Source organism: Python bivittatus, unplaced genomic scaffold (assembly GCF_059951505.1).
Source record: "Python bivittatus isolate LINGU-HERP-01145 unplaced genomic scaffold, Pbiv_v1 ctg000080_np1212, whole genome shotgun sequence".
In the NCBI taxonomy this organism is placed as follows: domain Eukaryota; kingdom Metazoa; phylum Chordata; class Lepidosauria; order Squamata; family Pythonidae; genus Python; species Python bivittatus.
In genome coordinates this window covers 51,505,784-51,531,398 of record NW_028277035.1, presented here as the reverse complement: position 1 = coordinate 51,531,398, position 25,615 = coordinate 51,505,784, and the positions used below count along the sequence as shown (strand labels likewise).

Sequence of the window (25,615 nt, the reverse complement as noted above, 5' to 3'; positions counted from 1 at the left end):
GGTTTTACTTTCCCTCACAACTGATGTTTGTTTGCTTGCTTTCTCCAGGATCGTGTTTTCTCTCATCATTCTTGAATGTCTTTATGCTTCACTTTTTAAAAGCTCCTTCATCTCTCTTTACTCTTGTCCTGCCTTTTTCTTTCCTTGCGGCTCTGAAGGAAAAGCAAAGTGTTTTCCAAGACAGACGGAAAGAAAAACAAATTCAGGCACTTGGGATGGAAGTGGCAGACTGTAAACATTTAGGATACACCTTTCTTGTCTTCCTGGGATAGCAGAATGAGGTGGCCCATGATTGAATGCTTCCATAATATTAGTAAATGTGCTGTATTCTTTTCTCTTCCTCTCCCAGGGTTTCTATATAATTCCATTATACCAACTTCTTTCCTTTCAGGTCACTTGCAAAGAATCTGTTTAACCCCCAGTTTGGTAGCATCTTTCGAACCTTCCACAATCCAACCTACTTTTCTCGAAGACTGATTCGTTTTTCTGATATTTACATGGCATCCATCAGTTGCCTACTGAATTATGATGTGAATTTTACCTTTTATCCTCGTCGAACGCCTCTACAGCATGAAGCTCCCCTCTGGATGGATCAGCTCTGCACAGGTTGCATGAAGACTCCATTCTTAGAAGAAATGGTGCATATTCGATAAAAGGGATTATGATATGCATAGTAAAATCATACCTTTTTTTGTTGGTGGTGTTTTTGAGGAGCCCGCTGCTACCATGTGACCATTGTTGTACTTCTCTTCTCAGCACTTCCTACTAGAAGGGTACCTGAGATAAATGAATGGAAAGTTGGCATAAATTTTATATCTGAAATCCTGATGGTAAAATATCCTAACCATACGTGGTTATTCTCTAAGAATAAGTTTTAAATTTTGTGTCTGTAACTTAGTTTCTCCTATGTACAGATTCCACCTTCAGACTCTAGTCTATAGCTCTTAGGAAACATGAGGAGCAGCAACTAATATTTTAAGAATTTGTATGTGCTACACAGCTGTCTTTATCTGCTCAGAAGGGTTCTACATTTAGATGAACTTTGGTTGGACTATAGTAATGCTGGCAGAGAGATTATAGATCTATTTCCTTTTTAGAACAACACACATTTGAAATTCAGCCTCCATAAGAATCCTTGCTACATCAGCTGTACAGTACATGAGATGGAAGTTTAAATAGTTCCTATTCATTTCACCAATCAGTTCACATTCTATTACAAATTTAAAGATTCTAACTGGTGGTATTTCTAAAGAACTGAGCATGGTACAGTACTATATAAAACAGAAATGCCATTAAACCACACTCATTCATTCATGTACGAACTGACCTCACTCAGATTTACTGTATGATAATAACAACAGTTGATGTGACATTAAGTTTGTAATGCTCATTTACAAATTCAAGCCATCACTAGATGCTGAGTTTACCGGACAATGTATTAAATCAGTCCTACTTAGTATACAAAAAAACAGTTTTTCATGTATATGAATAAGTTATCTTTAATTGAATAACCTATTTCTTACGATACTAATTTACCTACTGCATTTATATTAATAATTTTTAGACATCTAAGCACAAATAGATGTTACAGATTAACCTAGCATATTAATTGACCTCTAGTTACTGTATGCATGACTAGGATAATAAAAGATTAAAATAGTAATTGCTAGAGCCATTACGTAACCTTGTAATGGAAAGGATTTTTCCCCTGTTCTGTCACAGGCAGCCCTCATATCAGTAAGTAAGAGGTAAAACTGCCATTAGAAGACAAGTCAGAGGCTTTAGCTCAGTACAAAAATAGTGGTCTCTTACAAATGGTGAATCATCAAAACTACATTATTCTGTGCAGCAGAATTAGCATGGACTTACTGTGACCTTCTGAACTTAGTTCAAGATGTTCTTTTTTATCCTATAAAAGGATTAGATCTCAATGTTGTGGGCCTCTGTAATTTTTCTGCATTTCATCATGAACTATTGCCAGACAGGACCATCATTGCATTAGAGTCAGACATCAGAAATACTTATTAAGTACAGAATGTCCTTCTGTTGAAGATTCTCATTTAAGGCTGGTTTAGGAAACTTTTTGTATTAAGGTCAAGCTGTTGTGGGTTGGGTTTTGTTTGTTAGATTCTGTAATGCTGCTGCAATGCAAGTTATACCTATAAATGAAATAATGAATGACTGGCTGAAGCTACTCAGATTGTTGTTAGAACTATTCAGTTTCTTGCTAGAGACGGTTTTCAAGGAATTGAATAAAGCTTGAACATTCTAACAAGATACCAAAGAAATCTTTCTGAGTAGTCACTATGTTTGTAATTTGTGATGTCATGCTAGGGTGACATTGTGTGGTCTCCTGGATGCTAGATGCAAGATGATTACAAGCAGGAAACCAGATGTTGTATACTGTACTCCTTCACAGTATTTTTATATGTATTTTATGTCAAAGAGTTGAAGCATTATCTAATAAGTGAGCTCACACTCAATTAAAAAAACACTATTTTAGGAGTAATAACATTTCTGTTAGGGCTGTACAGTGCTTCAGGTTCAATTCAGAAGAGGCACTTCAGCACATGTGGGAACACCAATGCAGTTCCTGTGCACAACTCATTAAAGTAGTCACATCTGTTTCCAGGACTGCCATGTCATTATGGCCATTAGATTCAGGAAGTTTAGAGGAAACAAACAAAAAATCACTTTGTCATTCCTGGCCTGGTGCATACATACTTCTGAGAAGTTTAAGTTTCCTCTTGTTTAATTATGACTAAGATTGCATCACCTTGTAGCACATGGATCATGTTAAGACTGACAGGTTGCTAATCTAAGGATGCTTTTGGCTATTTATGTTGGAGCTACTCATCCCTTTGTTCAGATTTCCTCTTCTGCCATCCCTCAAACCAACTTGGAGACCTCCATGGGGAAATTGACCCCTAGGGGTCAATTTTTATAAACTCGTGGCATCTCTTACTGACCATTATTGCTAAAAATTGAAGACTTAATTTCCTGTTGTTTTGAGTTAGGAACCAGATTATAATTGAAGCAGTTTAACTTAAAAAAAACAACCTAATTTCTGATCTTGAGCCACCAAAAGGTTATGCAACTTAGGACTTCTGCACCTTGAACTCTCACTTCAGTGGAAAGAACCACAATGTGCATAAGCATACATTCCTAATTTGCCATAGTTATGTATGCAAAATAGGAATGTTTATGATGATTCTCTGCAAGTATCTGTTCTACAGAAAACTGTTATATTGGGAAAGATCATAGATGTTGCCATGACTAGGGGTGAATTTCTGGAACCTCCTCTGGAGATACCTGTCCCTTCGCTCTGGAACAGTTTCTTAGCTTTGCCAATCCATGTGAAATATTTCATTGATGAACCACTTCTACATCCAGATATTGCCTCTGAAAGGAGAGAGAGCAGAAGGTGGAAGCTGCATCATGAAAGAGGCATCGGAGTAGATCAAAGAAGCAGGGATACGAGAATGGTGCAATATTGTAGCTTTGGCTAAACGTTTCCCTGAAAAATAGCTGCCATTTTTAAATACCTATGAGCCCAACTTGTTTCTGTTTTAAATGTGAAATCATTAAAATGCCAATTAACTTCCTAAAGTGTGTTTGGTACTATAGAGACAGTGTCTCTTACCTTTAAAAGTAGGCTGTTCTGTAAAATCTAGATGGCTTGGAAAGATGATTTTTTTAAAAACGTGTGTTATAATTTGATACTTTTTTTCCCCAGAATTGGGTACAATTGTTAATTCTGATTCATGAGTCCACAAAATAAAATAATGTATTGTGTTTAACTTCTCCAGAAATGTGTGTCCAAGAATAATTTCCAATACTTGGTCTAAACGGAGTGTTCATCAAGTACATGACATAGGAGTGACAGTCTTTGTTGTAAGGGGAAGATATTGCTGCGTTTTGTTACTAGATATAACACCATTTATTTTTTACAAAAATAATACATTGTTTTCATTATGGAATAATCCTAATCTTAATATATTTCAGTCTTTTTCATGGGGAAGGGAGAAGAATCAATACTAATTATAAGGCAAATACAGATAATTGGCATCTTTACTGGTAGCTTGTTGAAGTAATCATATTACCTAATAGTGAAAAACTTAAGACTTGCTTGCGAGGTCTCTTTTACAAACATTACAGTGCATTATAATTCAGGAGGATTACAAATATGTGCTGTTTACGAGTAACAGTTTTTGACAATCTTTCATTAGCAGATAAAAAATATATATCAAAAGAAAGTTGAATAGTGCAGTTTCAGAGTAAATTTAGCCAATCATTAACTCTGAACAAAAATTTCATTGGTCCACTCAGGGTTCCTCACAGTATACATTTAAAAACACATTCATGAGTCATTTGTAAGTAGATGCTTGAAGTTTCATGGACAGAAGCCAAAGGATTCTGTGCATGCTACGTATGTTTTCAAGTTCTTTCCATTCTTATTACAGTTATACTCAGAACTTATTCCTGAAGGTTGCTAAAAAGAAGCAATACAATATAATATGAGAGAATGAATTCTAAGCAAAAGATTGGAAATTCTTCATGTGACTGCAAATGCTGATAGCTCTTTGGATCATAATTCCTTCCCATAACTTTAAAAAGAATAGAGTTGAGGTATATAAAATGTTTCTTCAAAATATCAAAACTTCTGGAATATTTTTTCCAGTTTGTATTGCAGTACATCATTATTGTCCAAGAATGTCTTCAGTATCGACAAAATTTTCTCTGTGGAGAGTGTCCTGAAACCAAAGTACAAGAATGGTCAGTTAATCAAATAAATTTCATATTGGTATTCAGACCTATCATGTTGTAGTTTAAATAAATGAACAACTGCAGTGCAAGAGAAACTTTGTGAACACTTTAGAACTGTAATCCTGCAATATTGTGACACAGACTGATCAAAGCTTCATCTAAGAATAGATTAATAGATCAAAAGGTTCTAATTCAACAGACAACACGCACAACAGGGTAGTGTGTCATGTCTTTGCTGAGTACATTAAACCAGCATTTGTTGTCTTTATTATATGTGAAGCTTTAGAATTAGTCACTGGTAGAGCCTCTGTTAGTGGCAGGGACTTCAATGAAATGTTTGCTGTACCTGTTGTTCCATTTCACACATCACCACTTCTCTTTACCAAACTGTTTCAACACATTGATGCTTTTGAGCTGTTTGTATGAACTGCTCACTTCTGGTCATGCCACATTTTAATCGAGTTAAGGTTAGGCCTTTGGCTCAGCCCATCCAAAGCATGAAGATTCTGCTGGTTCAGCCATTCTGTAGTAGAATTCCATGTGTTTAGCACTGTAATACTACATGGCCCATGTTCATTTAGGCATTAGCTCACTGATGGGAACCTTGACATTCTCCTGTAGAATTCTCTGGTACAACCCAAAATCCATCATTCCCTCAAAGATTGCGAGCTGTCTGGACTGTGAGGCTGCAAAGCTGCTCCAAACCCTGATACTCTCATGACCATGCCAAATAGTTGAGATGAAGTTCTTTTGTTGGAATGCAGTGTTTCATTTTCTCCAAATATAATGTTCCTCATTAATGCCCAAAAGCTTATTTTGAGCTCAGATGTCCACAAAACATAGTTCCAGTTGCCTGCTGAATTATTTAGTGGTCTTTGGAAATCTACATCCTTCCATTCAGCCACACTTGTTCCATGTTTTCTTTATGATGGACTCACGAATAGTGACATCAAACAATGCAAGGGTAGCCTGCAAATCCTTTGCCATCACCGTGGGGTTTTTTGCAACCTTCTGGGGTATAGCATATACCTCCTTCTACGGTTGATACAGTGGGGCAAAAAAGTATTTAGTCAGCCAATTGTGCAAGTTCTCCCACTTAAAAAGATGAGAGAGGCCTCTAATTTTCATCCTAGGTATACCTCAACTATGAGAGACAAAATGGGGAAAAAAATCCAGAAAATCAGAGTCTGATTTTTAAAGAATTTATTTGCAAATCATGGTGGAAAATAAGTATTTGGTCAATATCAAAAGTTCATCTCAATACTTTGGTATATATCCTTTGTGGGCAATGACAGAGGTCAAACGTTTTCTGTAAGTCTTCACAAGGTTTTCACACACTGTTGCTGGTATTTTGGCCCATTCCTCCATGCAGATCTCCTCTAGAGCAGTGATGTTTTGGGGCTGTCGCTGGGCAACACAGACTTTCAACTCCCTCCAAAGGTTTTCCATGGGGTTGAGATCTGGAGACTGGCTAGGCCACTCCAGGACCTTGAAATGCTTCTTACGAAGCCACTCCTTCATTGCCCGGGCAGTGTGTTTGGGATCATTGTCATGCTGAAAGACCCAGCCACGTTTCATCTTCAATGCCCTTGCTGATGCAAGGAGGTGTTCACTCAAAATCTCACGATACATGGCCCCATTCATTCTTTCCTTTACACGGATCAGTCGTCCTGGTCCCTTTGCAGAAAAACAGCCCCAAAGCATGATGTTTCCACTCCCATGCTTCACAGTAGGTATGGTGTTCTTTGGATGCAACTCAGCATTCTCTCTCCTCCAAACACAACAAGTTGAGTTTAGACCAAAACGTTCTACTTTGGTTTCATCTGACCATATGACATTCTCCCAATCCTCTTCTGGATCATCCAAATGCTCTCTAGCAAACTTCAGACAGGCCCAGACATGTCCTGGCTTAAGCAGGGGGAAACGTCTGGCACTGCAGGATTTGAGTCCCTGGCAGCATAGTGTGTTACTGATGGTAGCCTTTGTTACTTTGGTCCCAGCTTTCTGCAGGTCGTTCACTAGGTCCCCCCGTGTGGTTCTGGGATTTTTGCTCACCATTCTTGTGATCATTTTGACCCCACGGGGTGAGATCTTGCATGGAGCCCCAGATCGAGGGAGATTATCAGTGGTCTTGTATGTCTTCCATTTTCTAATTATTGCTCCCACAGTTGATTTCTTCACACCAAGCTGCTTGCCTATTGCAGATTCAGTCTTCCCAGCCTGGTGCAGGTCTACAATTTTGTTTCTGGTGTCCTTCGACAGCTCTTTGGTCTTGGCCATAGTGGAGTTTGGAGTGTGACTGTTTGAGGTTGTGGACAGGTGTCTTTTATACTGATAACAAGGTCAAACAGGTGCCATTACTACAGGTAATGAGTGGAGGACAGAGGAGCCTCTTAAAGAAGTAGTTACAGGTCTGTGAGAGCCAGACATCTTGCTTGTTTGTAGGTGACCAAAGACTTATTTTCCACCATGATTTGCAAATAAATTCTTTAAAAATCAGACAATGTGATTTTCTGGATTTTTCCCCCCATTTTGTCTCTCATAGTTGAGGTATACCTATGATGAAAATTACAGGCCTCTCTCATCTTTTTAAGTGGGAGAACTTGCACAATTGGTGGCTGACTAAATACTTTTTTGCCCCACTGTATAATTGGGTGTGTGTACACATGCAGAAACACACAAATATATATCTTACATGCACAAAGTTTGGCCCAGATGGGTCAGGGACTGGATCTATCAGCATTATCAGTGCCCATGCATGGTGGTAGGTGGGCCATGGAAATGAGGTTGAGGGGCCATGGGAGGGATGCTAGATGAAGCCCATTGCCTCTTAGGTGGTGCGGGGATTAGATAAACATGTGGAGTCTCTTCCAATGTGGATCTCACTGGTTGATGATGCTCAGGGACTGCAAAAGACAGCTGAGTGAGCCATGTGGATGTCAGCCAGATGACATGAGCAAGGACTCTTCCCCGTATGATTTGCTCAGGTGAGTGAGTGACTGGTTCAGAGTGTGACCGACATGAGTTGGTACCTTATAGATACCCCTCACTGTGCAGTATGCTCCTTAAATGCCTGCTGCTTGGGTCCAAAATTCCACCCAGATCTTCCCCCTCCCCACCCCACCCCACCCAGCCCAAACCAATGACAGGAAAAATATGACCAGCCCCTCCGGTTGTACAGGACTTGATAGGGGCATTCAAAAGATAACACAGCTTAATGTTTCAGTTACAATTGGAGGAACGAAAATGGAATGGCATGTCCAAATATTTTTCCCCATCTGCAGCAAGATTCCATCTAAAATAGGCCACCCCTACTCAGGATTCTGAATGTGGGGTCCATGGATTTGCCTGTGATTGCATATAGATGACAAATGCATTATAGATTGCCCTCTGAAAGTATTCAGCAACATTTTGCACTAATGTTTCAGTTATCTTACCTCAAATGGCTCGTAGATTGAGCTATCTGCTCCATAAATAGGATTTGGAATGGATACTGAGTGTGGGCTCCTTTCCTGGCAGGAAGGTTCATCGTCGTCTAATTCAGCCTATGAGCAAACAGGCTGAGCATGACTTTGTTCTTCAAACTACACAGTACAAATCATGGAGCACGTTTCAGCTAACTTGAATAGAGAGCTGAGAGAAAGTGATTTAGCCAAGGAAGTTTAAAGCTAATCTGAGATTTTAGCTGGAAAAGTCCAGTTCAAAAAGTTGATTACTACATTATTAAATATAATTTCCTGCAAGCCAAACTTGACCCCTGGGGATGGCATGCACACAAATCTATCACTTCCTTGGCAACATTATGGGGGTGGTTTGTTATTGCCTTCCTGTTTTTCAACTTTCCAGGCCAGCCTACATCTAGTGGCCTCCATCCAAGTTCTAGCTAGGTTTGACGCTGTTTAACTTTCTGAGATCAGCTACATAAAGATTATATACAGACAGACAGACAGACATGCACGCACACACACACACACACACACACACACACACACCCAAAGCTAAAATTCAAATTGATCAGAATAAGTAATGTAGTTTTGAAACTGGAGATATGGAATCTCTGTCTCTCTCAATGATGCTGGACCACGCTAATAATCTTTCACTTTTGCTCACGTTGGGTAGGAATTACAGATGTTATAGCCCAACAGATCTGGAGGACACATGGCTGGAGAGGGCTGTAATAACAATAAAATTTCAAATGCGATGTTTGATTTGGATGCAGTTCTATAACCACTAATGAAATTACAACAAAAATTACAGAATTCTTTCTACATGAGTTCTGTTGAAAGAACACCAAAGTCTGTAGTTGTCATGAGCAAAGCTGAGACTTGGTTCTACATACCCTAAAATAGCGAAAGTGGATTTGTTGGTTTCTCCTTTTGAGGCAGAAATAGGACAATCCAGCAATACTTGCACAGAGCAGAACTATAGCAACAACAGTGCTTATGCCAATTGTCATAGCAGCAGATGGTTTTGTGGTACTCAAAACCTGTAAAAAGCAATGCTATCTTTAATTCATATCAGAGGATCCTAGATGAAAGTGCTGTCTTGAAGTATTTTAACAAGCCAGTTGTCTTAAAGATTAATTCCAGTCTTAATCATAAATTATTATTGTAAGCGGCATTTTTGGACCTCCAGACTAAATTCCAATGTAGCTCAGGATAGCAAAATATCTACAAGGCACAACCTGATATTAAAAAGAAGACTCTGCTGAATTTGAATGTGGAATGTGTTTTTCAAACATTCCTAATATTATAGCTAAGATTTTTTAAAAAGACAAAGGAAAATAAAAACTAGACTTCTTGTGATATTTTTGTCCTTGGTTCTTTGGTTTTTTGTATAACTGTATTTAAATAGATATACATAAAATAGTCTGCATGACTATTCACAATCTGCACCATTGGAATACTTCTTTATTATTTTGTTTTTCTCCACTAACATTTCACATTGTCTAGAGTGAAAAAGCAACATGAAAGGTTCACCTGACTTTGGGGGAAATTGTATGCAACCTAATTTGTAGATATTGTTTAAATTAGACTGGTAACAATGTCTCCAAAGGATTATGTCATTGTGTCTAGTTGTGTGCTAATTCTGCAAGGAAACATGTGCTTTGAGAGTGTAATTCAGTTCCAGGATGCTAAATTACAAAGGCACTGTTTTCTAAAGTGCAATGTTATATTTTTATAGGAAATATAGAGACTATATCATAGGGATGATGAATGTTTCAGTGGTTAGTGACACATTGCTCCTTTGTCCCTAGAAGAGCAAGAAATGAAATAGTGTGAACTTTTTGGGAACAGCATCAATGAAGGGCAAATAGATCTATTCCATCCTTTATAAACATCAACTTGGCACCCACTACCCTAAAGTGGTACCCAGAGGCCCCCTAAATTACATAAAAATAAAACTATTTTAAAGTGGTAAATCTCACAATATTTGAGCATTTTAATACTATTTTTCATCGAACTCCATGAAAACCTGGGAATAAATCACTGAAACCCCACAAGATTTGGTAATGTCATGAGATTTAGTCATGTTTAGAAGAGGTGTCTGATGCCCAAAGAGGTGAAGACTCTTCCTCCACTGCCTCTATTTCCATAACTACTCTCAGTTTTCAGTTATTACCACCTCCTTTCATAATTATGTTGCATCTTAAACAGTTTTATGAACCAATATGGAGCTCAGGGAGAACGTATTATTTCTCTTATCATATTACCTTTGCTCCAAAAATGTACTTTATTAGTTAGCATTAGTATTTATTAGTAGAAGATTCTTTCTGCTTCAGGAAAAAAGCACCTCCACCATGCCATTTTAGATAACCTATGATCACTACCAACCTGGGGAAGAGCAAATTCTGAAGTGGGGAGGAGGAACTGGAAAGTTCTGTGTCTATGTGGCGCTAACATTTATGTGCAATGATACAGACTAAGAGTGACAATTTTCCATTTTTTAAAAAAATAATTTGGACTCATAATTTGCGAAGCTCAGTACAACTTGTAGAATACTATTCAGATCTTTATTCATAAAACAGAGAAGAAAGGAATGCAAAAGAGATCTTTCTGAAAGAAAAGAAACTGGTAACTAACCTGATTATACTGCAGAGGTACCTTCAAAGGGCTCTGAATAGCATGAATAATTCCATTGGAGGCCAGAATATCCCATTCAACAATCACTGTATTGTTAATCAGTTCAGAAACCTAGTGCAATAAAAGTGAGCAAAAGAGCATTAATTTATCATTCACCACAAACGTGCTGTAATTCAAAGTGTTTAAGGCTTAAAGAATGCTACAAATCCACTACTGTTTCAGTATTATCCAAAGAGATAAGGCACAGAAGTTCATGGCTAAGAGACTGCATAAGGAGAATTGATACTTACAATGAGAAAAGTATGATTCAATGACTCTGCAACGGAAAGATTGTATCCTGCTTGGGAAGGTATAATTGTACCAGCGGTGAGATTGGAGCTTAAGAGGACAACGTCACTCACTGATGTGTGAAGTTTTAGGTCCTTCAGTGATAAAGACTGGTAAAATAAACACAAGATACAGCTCAAAAAGTTATCTTACTGATGAGAAGGAAGCCAATTGCATTATATGATATTGCATTGCACTGCACTGCATTGCATCGAATTATCTGTATGCCACCTATTTGAATGACTATAGACTTTATTCAACCCTCTGTACCTAACAGTGAGTCCATCATATGTGCATTTAGCCTGCACAAACTGATGGGGAAGGGGAAAAACAAAGTGCTGGGCCATGTAGTTATAGTGGACCCATTCACTACACTGGTTGCTGTCATGCGATTGTAAACTTGTAGGCCAGTCATAAATGAAAGGATCAAAGGCCTAACAAAGTTGCCCAGGAACCTATAGGGGAAAATGGCAACTTCCACACTTATAGTAAAAAGGATCATCAATTTTTCAGAGTAAAAAGAGAAAGTGAGAACAAAGAGCTCATTGGTATTTTAAATAGAAGGCAGTTCAGGACTGCTCTATTCTTGCATTTTTCTTGAGGCTGAGCATATTTCTTTTTACTCAAGTGAAGCCCACAGAGTAGCATAAGCATATCGGTCTACAAATTTGAGAAATTCTAATGTAATGTAGGATTTCCCTGCACTGGCATGTTATGAGAATTTCTCTCCTTTTTCTCACAGGGAGTCAACTTTAGTAATCAAAAAACCTAAACAAAATCCTTAAGACACTTTCCCTGTCTCTTTGATCATTACCAGATTTAAGTGTTCTTTTGTTTAAGGCAGAAAGTTCAGAGGATAGTCTGGAGCTCTATCAGGATTATATCTGATACTATTCCTCAGTGTTCTTTCTTGGTAATGCCATCATTCATGTTTAAATGATGCATGTACAGGTTCTGTATGCTCATCTAATGTCATTGCTTTTACTAAGACATGAAATACAACTGAATTGAAAGCCCACATTGGGATATTTTGACTTACTATGAACACAATAAACCTACTTCATTTATAGTTTAGCTGTCATTGCTTCCCCAGAGTACCCAAACTCTTAAAAATTTGGAGAAAGTTGTAAGAATTCTGTGCTTCCAGTTGCTATTCCATCATAAAGCTAAACTTACTAGGATTCCATGTGAAAATGGAATATCTGCTTATCCATTATCTTCTTGTGGAGTTGCTTTAAAAGAATCTAAATTTCCTGCTATACTGCGACTAATGGTTTTACGATTTATTTCTGTGTAAACTCATATAAGTTGTACTATTAGTCTGTTTTGCAACACATCAAAGGTATTAGCTTGACTCAATTTATATTTGATGATTCCTTGTTTTTTTTGAAATGGCACAAAATTATTCACCCCTCCAACTAAAACTGCACCACCAGTGTCCATTTTGTGGTCCTTACTGTATTATCTCCAAAGCCAGAGTTCAAGGGTACAAAAAGAGTTTTATAAGTGATGTCTGCAGAGAGGAAATTTAAAAAATCTTCTCCTTCCCGAGTGGTATTAGCATAATCCAGAATTATCTGAAAAAGAGAAATGAAACCATGATTAACCAGGAGTATTACTATATCCAACTCAGATCTATCAAAGGGAGCATTTCCAAATAGCTCCTACAAGGAATAGCAAATATGCAAGTTCCCCCACCCCACCCCAAACTGTGGGGGATTTGGAAAATAGTGTCCTGTTCTTGAGTAAAAGTAGGCTGATATCAGCAATTGGACAGAACAGAACTTAAGTCTACCACTTGCTTTTCAATGTAGCATATTTTTTCACTTTGAAGAAATAAAAGACAGGTGCTTGATCCTTTCAGGAATAGTTGAACAGAGTTCTTTTAATTCTGGTATTTCATCTGAGTAGTGAGACATGGCTATGAAGCATTCAAAAAGGTTGCACAAATTGGTTTTGTTAAAAACAAACATATCTATCCCACCCGTGAGGAAATATCTAATATTTCAGGCTTCTTCTGCAAGAGATACAAGTGAGGTACAGATCAGTCTAAAACAAATGGGAGGAAATAGTGAAACAACAGAGAAGGTTTATCTATTTATCAAATTTATATTGCCACCCATCTCACCAGAAGTTCAAGCTGCATTTTGCATACATTTTAAAATCAATATGTAGTAAGAATATGTAACGCTAGAAATAATACATTGAATGTTATAAGAAGAATCAAAAACAGAACCCAGATTCAGTCTGTTAAGATTACTTCAAATTCAGAAAGATTTGAAAAGCAGTCAGCATTAACTGAATGTTTACTTACATGTTGCTAACTTTTGGTCTGAATAAATATTTTTTCCCCAAAGCTCCCAAATATAGAGGGATTTTGTTTACTCTGGATTCAGAGCACTTACTTGGCATAGTAGACTGCCAAACATAGATGTATCTGGACCAGGTTTGAAGGAAGGAATAGTCATCACTCATGGTTATATTTTTTTTTAAAAAGGCAGCATAATCTTTATAATTAACACTTGTGTTTCCCTAGTCATTCACAAGTATATCCCCAGCAAGCAGGCTACAGGTTGCAGGATGAAGGTACTACTAATACTTACTGAATAGAAGACTGAGAATTTTGCATGTTGAGCCAGCACATCCAGAAGACTGCCTGTGCAAGAATAGCCATCTCCAATAAACCCTTCCCTACAGTTACACTCTACGTCTGGAAAACAAATGTCAGAATAAAATGTGGCAGTCTTTGCACCGGAGGCAAAGTTTAAGGTTAGGTAGAAGTTGCTATCCAGTTGAAAGGCATACCTGAGATGGCACCTTTACTACCCCATTTGTTTCCTCACCTTGAGTTCGATAGCAGTAGGCGTCCCACTTTTCACTGTTGTTGCGATAGCCATAGTTTACAATCCCCACATGGTGAGTGCCACAGTTCTGACTGGGGTATACAGTTGGGTAACCAGCTGTATGGTTAAAAAGCCAACCCACTATACACAGGTGGAAACCCATCTAGAAAAACAGAAAGAAAGGCAGGCTTCTCATAACATTGTATATTTCAGACTGTCCGTACCTTGACAAGATCTTCTTACTTAGGCTTACTTGTGGCTTTCTTAATGTGGCACTCCATGTCCTGTCTAGCCTGTTAGAGGCAGCATTTCATTTCCTCTGCACGCCATTTTCACAGTGCCCGTGTGCCAAATGTGGCTGCCAGCATCTCATGGTACAAAAACAAGTACACTCACTTCCTCACGTTGAGTCATTCACTTTTTGTTTAAAGAAAGAAATGGATAACTTCCCTAGGGGGAGGAAGGAGGTATGTTTGTCACCTATGAGGTGCATATGAAAAAAAAGGCGGGATAAAAATCTAAAAAAAAAAAAGAATTGGGGTCCCAATGTGAAGCAGCTGAGAAAGTGAGACTTCACCCAATGGGAGAGTGAATGCTTCTTCAAATGAAGGAGACAAAGCGCACCCCGGAAAGCACATCTAGTGTGATTCTTAGCACAGATCAAAACCTGAGGGACAAAATGAACTGACGTCACTGAGCTGCCTTGTTACCTGCTGAGCAGCAGACAGCTGCTGGAGAGTGGCCAAGGTAGCTCCCTCAGCTGCACAGCTGGCTTCAGCCTCTTCATAGGCGAAATTGTACTTTCCTGCAGGAGACTGCAGGTGGAACACACCAACCGTTTTGTCTGGAGAACAAGCATAGAATGTTACGTCTGCTACGCTTTAGTAATACGGGTCAGATTTGGAAAAGACATTTTGAAATGTCAGAATAGGGGTTCAATACTTTTAATTCCAAATGCCTGGCTTTTAACTGATACCTAAACAAAATATAAAATGTCAATTATTATGGCAGAAATAGGAATGATGCTAGAAAAGGAAGCAAATCAAATGCATGTTCAGAGAAATAGGGATACCCCAAGTCTGAATCCAGTATACTATTGGGTGAATGAAACTGCATCCACGAGAATGTAAGAAAAACCACATTGGATCAGACTAAGGCTTGCCTAGTCCATGTGGGCAAAACAGCATCCCATCTATTCTTTTTAGAGCAGTGTTGTCCAAACTTGGCCACTTTAAGATGAGTGGACTTCAACTCCCAGAATTCCGCAGCCAGCCATGCTGGCTGGGGAATTCTGGGAGTTGAAGTCCACTCATCTTAAAGTGGCCAAGTTTGGACAACACTGTTTTAGAGAGAAGTAACCACAACGAGCAAAAAAGATCACCAGTAAATTTGGAGAAGAATTGAGAAGTAAAATAATTATATTAGATTATTCTAAACCAAGAGACAAAAAAAAATTTCTCATTTGGACTTGACCAATTCTATGCCTTTACAGAACATCAAGGGCATCTTTAACCATGCCAGTGTAAGATGTGGGGCTCTCCTATCCAAGAGCGAGAAACCCTCTAAGTAATGTAGTAGAAAGCATGACGTGATGTCCAAGGGACCATGGAATAGGAAAAAGCATTTCTACCCTGGAAATGCAGGTCAGTACAAATAGCCTCTGCATGGCATTGCCCATTCACTTCCAAGCAACGGTTTATAGGTGGGATAGCTTCCTCCAAGCACTGGATTCCATTTCCAACGTAACCGGCCTTGCATTCACACCTCCGGGTATTCTGCAAGGCAAGAACGCCAGGCGTTACTGCAATTCTATGGCCAGAGATGGCCATCAAGTCAGAGGCGGGCAGCAAAGAGGGTGGAATACAAGAAGAATTCAGCAGCAAGCCAAAAGAAAGACAGTCCGAATTGGTAAGTCTCCTGCCTTCTGCAGTGAGTCACAGGATTTAATTCCTAAATTGTAGCATTACTTCCATTGCACTTCCGATATAAGGAAAAGTATTGCTATGTACAGTAGTTAGGGATTGGTGCTTTGAGGTGTCTGGGTGTTTCCATTTCCTGAAATGGTGGAGCACTTCCTCTACCCATAGGCTTGGGGTCAGAGTTTCCTCACTTTCTCAAAAGGAAGATCCACCGTCCATCTGAAAGTAACTTTGGCTAGTGCTTTTGCTTCCCAAAATGGGCTGCCAACTACTTATTTCCCTCCATAGTTTCTATTTCTCTAGAGCAGTGTTTCTCAACCTTGGCAACTCTAAGATGTGTGGACTTCAACTCCCAGAATTCCACACATCTTAGAGTTGCCAAGGTTGAGAAACACTGCTCTAGAGTCTGAAATTTAACACTAAGAAGGAAAGAAACCTCCTATGTGAAAGGAATTTATGGAGTTGCTATAAGATACACAAACAATGGTGTTGAACATGTGGGGTGAATATTTGGTACTGGGATAAGATGATAAGAGGAAATCCATATCCCATTGTGCAACATTGCCCTTCCTTTCCAGCCCATTGCGAGGAATCCTCCAGCAAGGTCACCACACAGACATTTTCCATGAGGCCATTAAGAAGTCCCACATTTATATAAAGAATTTCTCAAAAATCTTAATGATCTCATTTCACAAAGGCTGTTGCAAATACGAGCGCGCAGAGACATTTCCCATACTTACTGGACCTGTGCTAATACAAATTGCATGCTCGCTGCAGTGTCCATTCCTTCCATCTGCACATCTGTCAATAGGATTGCAGATGTAGCCATCACCCTGGTAGTCCATTAAGCAGGTGCAGGAGACATCCGTTCCATTCTGTGTGCACTTAGCATGGTCACTGCAGCCACCATTGTTGTCTCCACACTGGTCAATCACTACATCAAAAAGTGCCATTCAGTAAAGCATATATTTTGACTCTCTATCTATTGCTTAGGGAGTAAAGTCAGGCTGAGGAGATTTCCTCAGTTCCATTCTGCAAGTGTTCTAAAATTCCAGATTTTGATATTCCAGCCAATTTTGGAACATTTGAATAAAGTTTGTACACGCATGCAAATTAGGGCTTTTGAAAAAAAAAACCACCCAACCTTTAAAATGCTCTATGTTGCAGTTGCTCAATCATTCTATTGTTATATTGCTTTATATTTTTTACTGATAGGCAAAACTCATTTCTTTTTGGCAAGCTTTCAACACGGAGAAAGAAAAGAGGGCAAGTAACCATCACTTAGTTTCAGTAAATTCAGAAATGTATCTCACCAGCAAGAAGGGATTCTAACATTTTAATGCCATTCCTGAAAAACTGTTGCTATAATGGGAGCTCAAACTCTGGGCTGAAATTTGTTAAAGGTGGTCCAGTACGCAGGTTCAGAAGGTATTTTAGGAGATGAAACCAAGTAGACACCTTGAAATACTTCTGAAGTGATCTAAGCTGTACAGCAACATAAATTACTTAACGTTCTTATTTATCTCCAACAGTAACATTGTCAGGAAGCAGGATTTTATATAGAAAAATAGTCACAGCTGCAACACAACACAGGTTTTTATTTTCAGAAAAATGATGCTCATTGAGTGATTAGAAATTCTGATCAATGCCCAGTCTAATTAAAAAAAGAAAAGAAAAAGGAATTGGGAAATTCAGGCAAGACTATTATCTTCAGGAACCATTTCAGAAACGTTTGTAAATCTAGAGTAACAATTCTTCTCTGCTTGGGAATTCACTTACACTGAAGACTGACTTCCTCAGAGAAAGATTTCAGAGGATTCTAATAACTGTATAGAGATGATGATGATGATGGCAACCCTTTCTTAGCGGTGAAATTCCCAACACCCTTGGAGGGACAGTGTGAAAGACAAGCTTCTGATCATAATAACATGGCTTGCAGGAGCTTACATAATACCCCTATAATGAAAAACCAGGTACACCAATACTGAAGGGCTTGTGTGAAAATGAAAGCAACTAAGCAATACGACACAAAAACAACCAATGCAAGAGGCTATATCCAATTTCATATCTGTTATTGTTAGGGATATAGTCTTAATACTGAAATTTTGACAATATGATTGAGCACTGCTTGCAAATGTTGTTGATGATGATGATGATGACGATGATGACTCTTTGCAAACGTTGGATTCACCTGTAGCAATTGCAACATACCTGTGCATGTCCTTCCATCTCCCTCATAATACAGGTTACATTCACAGGTATTATTGGCTCGGCAGACAGCATGAGGGTGGCAGGCTGGGGAGCACTGAGGCACTGCAGCTGAATATACAGATAAAGAAATCAGACAAATCCATACATTCACTTCAGCATTTTGACATATTGCCTGATTAACATTATGCATTAATGCACCTACCAATTCTGCTAGAATTTACTGTCGAAAGTCTTCATTACAAAAAATCTTTTACCTACTTGGGAAAAAGGAGTCTTGCTGACCTACAAATTTTCTGGCAAAAAAATTTCAAGTGATGAATGAATATGCATTAAAATGCCCTAAATCAAGTAGCTGAGCAGCATTTGTCCAATTCATCTTATCACCAAATCAGCCCCATCTCTTTCCACTGCCATTTATGAACCTGTCACCTCTATTTTTCAAGGAAATCCTTTCTTTCTAGATCATGTCTCTAAAGTGTATTGTATAGCTGGACTGAACACACTTTGTTCTCATCCAGTTGTCTACCATGGCTTATTTATCACAACTGGGCTAGAGTGATGGACAGGTACTGAGTTGGGTTGTGTGGGATTAAGATTCAATTGCTCATGTTACTCTTAGGTAGTCCTGAGCATTTCAGGTTAAAAATACAAATGACCTACATGTTACAGTGTATGTATGTAGGTATGCATGTATGTATGTATACCTTTGAGTCAGTTTTGGACTAGTCCCTGCAGTTTTCTTGGCAAGGTTCTTTTCAGAAGTGGTTTGCCATTGCCTGTTTCCTAGGGCTGAGAGTGTGTGACTGGCCCAAGGTCACCCAGCTGGCTTTGTGCCTAAGGTGGGACTAGAACTCACAGTCTCCCAGTTTCTAGCCTGGTACTTTAACCACTATACCAAACTGGCTCTCTAATCTTAAAATCTAAAATCTTAGAATTTAAGGCACCAAAAATTGTGTTTGGTGAGATTTTCTTCAAAGAGATAGACATACAGTGTATATATATATATAAAATTTAATATAGTATAAAGGTAGTCCTCACTGAATGACCACTCATTCAGCAACCATTCAAAGTTATGATGCTGCTGAATGAGGGGGACTTACTATGGGTCCTCGTAGTTGCAGTTATCTCAGCATCCCTCCAGTCATGTGATTGCAGTTCAGGTGCTTGGCAATGGCTCACAATTATGATGTTGTAACATTCCATGATCATGTGATTGCCATTTGCGACCTTCACAGCTGGCTTCTCACAAGCAAAGTCAATGGGGAAGCCAGCAGAAGGTCGCAAATGGCAATCATGTGACTGCAGGATACTGTGACTGCACAGGATTTGTCTGTCTGTCTGTCTGTCTGTCTGTCTATCTATCTATCTATCTATCTATCTATCTATCTATCTATCTATCTATCTACCTACCTACCTACCTACCTACCTATCAATTCAACTGCCGTCGTAAGTTGGTGCAGTCATGTGATGTTACACCTTATGACAGCATTGCTTAGCAATGGAATTGCCAGTCCCAATTACCATCATTAAGTGAGGACTACCTGTACATGATAGATAGATAGATAGATAGATAGATAGATAGATAGATAGATAGATAGATAGAAAGAAAGAAAGAAAGAAAGAAAGAAAGAAAGAAAGAAAGAAAGAAAGAAAGAAAGAAAGAAAGAAAGAAAGAAGTATCTCTTCAGGATCAAAATGATGAACAGAAAAGAGATTTAACTTGCATTCTGCCCACTGCTGTTCATTACCATCCATGCAAATATCCCCTCCCCTAAAATGGCTAGCTGCCTTAGATGAGGAACTGCGATCAAAGCCAAATGGAAATAGAAGGGCAGTGCAAGGAAAGGATTAACCCTTTTTCTCACACTGATTGTGTTTCCAGTTCCTCCTCTTCAACTATTTAATTTCATTCATATCCCACCCTATATAAAAACATACCAGAGTAAATTGTAATAGTTATAATAGGGTTCAAGCAATCTCACTAAAGTCACCAAATCAATGAGAACCTGAGCAGAGCAATGAATGCAACCAATCATCATTAAAACTGCAAATAAATAAAGCAAATAACAGAAGAATAAGCATCACAGAACCTGTTAACATTCAGTATGATGGACCATGTCAGTTCATAAGGCAGATGAGTCTCATCCTGGTGCCAAAACCTTAAGAAGGCTGGTAACAAGTAACCTGTATGTGCATGTGTGTGTGTGTGGGGGGGAGCATTCACATCATTGCTATTTTTTATTATTTAAAAAATGAAGTGCAATCATACATTTAAAGCAGCGGTGGCCAAGGACTGCACTGAAAACCAAGGAGAAGACCTCATGCAATGATGCAAACGGGCAGGACTTGAGTGTTTTTTCTGTACTGGGAAGTTCCTTTGCTGTTTAAAACTATGCTAAGCTTATTTTATAGCATATGGCTATTTGCCTGAGACACAATGGAAAAGGTTACTTGGGGACATTTTTATCAGTGCTGCCAAATTTCATGTTGTTTACAGTTTATCATTCAGGTCTCACATTCGCTTATTATAAATATTTGCCAGACTGTCTTTGTTTATTGTTTAAATCTTTTGATCTTAAAAAAAAAAAAAACAGAACCCCACATTACTAATATACTGTTGGGGAGCAGGGTCATTTCCTTTGCTTGATTTTGGAGAAAAGCTGGATGAGGATTTGAGAGGGATACAATTCCCTGTATTGATTTGATACCAGTTCTTGCAATACCATATAGGAATTCCCAAAACCCAGTGATTGTGACAACATATTAGCCTGTATGCAATTCAGATGGTAACATTTTGAAATTCAACATGTCATTTTGTGCAAAAAAGAAAAATCAGTTCCTTCAATTAAACAAGGCTAAAGCACTACGGATGACATGTTGAATTCTTGTTTCTTTCCTTCTGTAGTGCTTCCCAAGATATTACATATGCCTGAAGTATTACAAAAGCTTATACATCTGTGAATAGAGAAATCAGTGGAATGATGGTAAAAAAGAAAGAGAAAAAAGCATTACTACCTGTTTTGAGAAATGAAGGCCTGTGATAAGACCCACTGGACTTATCTATGGCAGTGTTTCCCAACGTTGGCCAGTTCCAGGTGTATAGACTTTAAATCCCAGAATTCCACAACCAGCATGGCCATTGAGAAGAATTCTAGGAGTTGAAGTCTACACTCTTGGAAATCACCAAGGTTGGGAAACACTGCTCTATGGAGTTGTGCTTTCCAGTGTGGCAGCCCTGAGATCTGCTTTACCTAGTTTGGTTTCACAGTGCTCTCCGGTCCATCCTGCAGAGCAGAAGCAGAAGCCATCTCCGAGCAGTCCTTCGTTGCATATCCCATTCCCCGAACAATTGCACTCTGCAATGGAAAGGAAGCAACCATCATAATTTTGGGCTAAGTAAAGGAGCACATGGTGGTGTGGAGTATGGTGCTGTGCCAAGCTCTTTTTTCACCTGACCATTCCCCCTCATTTTTATTTTTTATCGAAGGATAAAAACATCTCAGTGAAATCCTGATAATCAGTAAATTACTAGATAACCAATAGACATTTGAGCATCTTATCTTTCAGTGTAAATCTACCTGTTCAACCATCTATAACCTCCCTGTCCTCCTATACTGGAATGAATGCTATTACAGCGAAGTCAGAGTGATGGAAAGAAAGTTATTAGCAGGAGGGAGAGGGATACACCCATCCACCATCCTGCAAGAAGAACATGGAAATAACTTTGAAAGCACTCAGATAATGAGATAGAAAGTGAGAAACATAAAATGTTGAGAGTATCTGAAGAACAATTTCAGTATTAGTATTAAAGGTAATGCTGGCTCTAGGCTAAGGCCAAGTAGGTACCAGCCTGGGGGCGCCAAATTTTAGGGGTCACCAAAATTGAAAAGACTTCCAAAAAACACAATAAAAAAGCAAAAAGCAGTAATGGTGCACTCTGTGAGCCAGTGCACCTGCTCAAGGTTTAAATATAATTTTGCAGTATAAATAGGGTGAAAATGTCCAAGAAAAGAAAAGAAAAATCTCTGGGGCTGAAAATCCTAAGTGTAAAGCTCAAAAACTAGAAGAAAAAAAAGAAACAACAGGATGCCTTATTGAAATTCCAAACAAAATTGGAAGATGAGCCAAACCATAGTGGGCATCAGAATATGACTACTAGGGCACCAAAATGTCTAGAGCAGGCCCTGATTAAAGAAGATTAGTTTTCATTCCTCTGGTGTCCTGTAGTCCTGAATTGCACAATTCAGCCACAACTGCAGGAATCTTACAAGGTATGGACCATTAAAAAAAATGAAAATGACTTTAATTTTAGAATTGAGGGTGCCACATTGAGAGGGCAGCAGTCCATGAGCACCGTGTTACCAAATCCTATATCACTCAATCACCCAAAATATTCCAAACAGTATAATGCAGATATATCACTTTTTTTAAAAAATCATCCTTTTCCCCACTAAACACAGAGTGGGTGAAAGCGGAAAAAATCACAAGTATAATCTTCAAATACCGCTGGACATCCAGTGTAGAAGATATATAGGAATTACCAGACAATGCAAAGGGCACCATCATGGCAAATAGTGAAGGAGAGCCAAATTACAAGCTTCTGTTAGGGTGAAAACATTGTCATACCTTTGCAGTCTGGCCCATAGTGTCCTGGAGCACAGTGTTCACAAGCCACTCCCACAAAAGTTGCATTACAGTTGCACTGTCCTGACCCTTTATACCCATCATCACATGTACCACGATTCTGGCATGGTGCCTCCAACCCTCCAGGGCACACTGAAAAGGAAGAACCAATAAACATTTTTCAACCAAATGTATTCCTTGAGAAATGAAGAACAAATGAGGTCATACAGGCTTTCCAAGAGGACCACAGTCTATTTGGTCACACAGTTTTATCCATCTCCTAGAAGCAACTGTGTTGCAAGCTACAGGTAGTAGCTTCCTTCACCCTTGAAACTTTATGTACTGGGCATGTATCATTTTTCATTTTTCTCCAGTGCTTGGCAATTATTTTAGGCACTTAATCACCATAATTATTAGTAGATTTGCCAGTTATTGCAACACCTAAAATGATCATTAGAGATAAGAGTATATATACAAACTGTTAAAAGATAAACTTAGGAAGATTAAGATTAAAAAAAAAATCCCCCCCCTTAACTGTGTGGATATTTCAGTTTTTAAAATCAGGGTAAATTCCTGCTGGTTACCTTTCTACCATTCTAAAAGAAAGGTTTCAGATGGTGCTATAGGGTGTTCCGTCTCCTACTGTCATTGTCTGCATGTTACTCACACCCTTTAATGTATCCTGCCTAGCACAGATTTGCCCATGTACAGTAATGGCTGTGGTCACTCATTGCACAGCCACTAAGGTCTCAGATCTTCTGGTGTATAGCCAGGCCTTAGAGCAACCTGACCTTGGGACAGCCCAGAATGCTCTTCATGTAGTAACCACCTTATTTTCGACTATAAGCAAACCATGGAATTATGTGAGTTAATAATGAATCAAGTGAATGCCTACCTGAATAGTGAGATTTCAGATTTCAGATCTATAATCTCATAAAATTAGAATAAGGAGACCTGACTAATCTGAAACTCTAATTCTAAGCAAACTTTGTAGGGAGTGAGTCCTGTTGCATTCACTGGAATTTAGTTCCAAGATTGAAGATAAAAGGTAAATTCACCCTTAAGTCCATGTCATCTTCATGAAGTGGTTTTCTTTTGTCTTCTTTGGGGGATTTACAAAACAAAACAAAACATGTCTAGTCCAGTCTATAAGTCTGGCACTTTTGGTGGTTTCCCATCTAAGTATCAACCAAGTCTAAACAGACCAAGTCTGTTTAGCTTTTCCAAGATTAGTTAGATGCAGGAACTGCTGCAACTTGTTTAGAATTATGCAGCACAGAAAATGCACAGGTATTCCAGTAAGGATAACTAGTTTTATGACCACCAGGGAAAGTGATTTGCTTATTGATTTGGTCCAGCGCTGGTCCCAATTCAACACTGAAGCATTGCCAAAAGACAATGGGAAAATCCATCAAATGTTGTTGCATTTCTTACCATGCCATGGACTGCCTACCTAACAGAAGAAGATAAATGATATTTTTGGTGGAAGGGAGGAGAAAGAGAAAGGGAAAGTCATTCAAGATACAAAAAGAAGCTGTAAATGTGTGAATATTAAGGTAAGTTTTGATATTTGTGAGTAGCAGGGCACAGGAAATTAAGTACATATATCACATTAAGATATTTCAAAGGAGCATTAGAAATAACTATATATTTCACTTAGAAGGTTCAGAACCTTAGATACAAGATCTGACAAGGACATTTCACCCCCATATATGGCAAAACAAGTTGTTGCTTTATGTTTATCAACTGTAGTTACAGTTATTATAATCACCAAGTAAGGAAAGAAAAACACCTTATTTTGTCTGGAAGCTTAATAAATATTCCTTACCCTGGCAGTCCTTTCCATAGTGGTTTGCACAACACTGGGGTACCCACTTGGTGGCAAAGCATGTTTTCCTGCACCCATTAGTGAAAAGCTTTTTAGTCCTCCACTGATGGGATCGCGTTCGAAAATGTGGCTGGAAGCGCATCCTTTCAATTTTGCCGCGCCACGAAAACAAGGGAGATACATCTTCAAAATAATAGCAGCTCTGGATTTCCCCCTATTGGAAAAAGACAAACTATTTTTGCCTTTTGTTGGAGATTTAAACCTTGGGATGAAACTATAAGTTCAACTCACAAGGCATGTGGGAACTTCCTTCTATTACTCCTATGTGCTATAAATTTGCATTAGAGCACACACAAAGAAAAAATAGTGGACAGGCAAAACTGATTCTGCATCTTCAATCACCTCTTCTGACCCAGAATTCTAGGGCTCTGTCTCTATCAGAAGTCCTCAGACTGGTGGGGATTGCTTAGATGACCAAGAGAGAAATGTTTAAAACAGGTGTATAACTCTGAAATCATTGATGCACTTCAATCATCCTGCTTATGAAGTTGGAACACCACTGAAAACCAATGCGTTGCTAGGATGCCAGCAGGCTCCTCCCCTTTGTTTTCATGGAAGCAAGATGAAAAACTGTGTCATAATCAGAAGTCCAAAATCTCTACAGCCTTGTTATTCAATCTACTTTGCAATCTCCAGGTAGCTCCTAAGAATGAAACTTTTCAAGACCTTTCTCCTCTGGAAATAGACAGAAATTCAAATACAGATGCCTTTAAAAAGAAAAATCTTATTGCATCAACTCTCCAATCCATATTTCATTTTGTGATCCAAATGCTCTGAAAATTTCATCTCAAATTTACTTTGTTGCAACTAGAGCACCTCCCTATTTTCTTATCAATACATCCCATTTCCATCTTTTTCCTCCTTCTATTGACTTAATCAAATAAACTGCAGACTGAAGTATGATTTATCATATTGCCACTCTTAATTAGGACTCTGCAGCTTTCCAAAATGATT

At 38.6% G+C, this 25,615-nt stretch overlaps 2 protein-coding genes across 2 annotated transcripts in view; one reads left to right on the top strand and one right to left on the bottom strand.

Moving 5' to 3' along the window:
• NT5DC2 (5'-nucleotidase domain containing 2) overlaps positions 1-3,830 on the top strand; it is a 34,821-nt gene extending 30,991 nt beyond the window's left edge. Inside the window, exon 14 of the mRNA XM_088134071.1 lies at positions 392-3,830. Coding sequence (XP_087990197.1) covers positions 392-653 — 262 coding nt within the window. The 3' untranslated portion in view covers positions 654-3,830. The remainder of the gene's footprint in view (positions 1-391) is intronic.
• A 223-nt stretch (positions 3,831-4,053) lies between these two features.
• The window catches only part of STAB1 (stabilin 1), a 111,304-nt gene continuing 89,742 nt past the window's right edge, over positions 4,054-25,615 (bottom strand). Inside the window, exons 55-69 of the mRNA XM_088134052.1 lie at positions 24,602-24,815; positions 22,777-22,926; positions 21,402-21,506; positions 18,151-18,258; positions 16,680-16,873; positions 15,651-15,795; positions 14,731-14,864; positions 14,021-14,183; positions 13,781-13,887; positions 12,635-12,754; positions 11,141-11,287; positions 10,851-10,961; positions 9,107-9,253; positions 8,205-8,312; positions 4,054-4,754 (exon numbers count right to left, since the gene is read on the bottom strand). Coding sequence (XP_087990178.1) covers positions 4,701-4,754; positions 8,205-8,312; positions 9,107-9,253; positions 10,851-10,961; positions 11,141-11,287; positions 12,635-12,754; positions 13,781-13,887; positions 14,021-14,183; positions 14,731-14,864; positions 15,651-15,795; positions 16,680-16,873; positions 18,151-18,258; positions 21,402-21,506; positions 22,777-22,926; positions 24,602-24,815 — 2,007 coding nt within the window. The 3' untranslated portion in view covers positions 4,054-4,700. The remainder of the gene's footprint in view (positions 4,755-8,204; positions 8,313-9,106; positions 9,254-10,850; positions 10,962-11,140; positions 11,288-12,634; positions 12,755-13,780; positions 13,888-14,020; positions 14,184-14,730; positions 14,865-15,650; positions 15,796-16,679; positions 16,874-18,150; positions 18,259-21,401; positions 21,507-22,776; positions 22,927-24,601; positions 24,816-25,615) is intronic.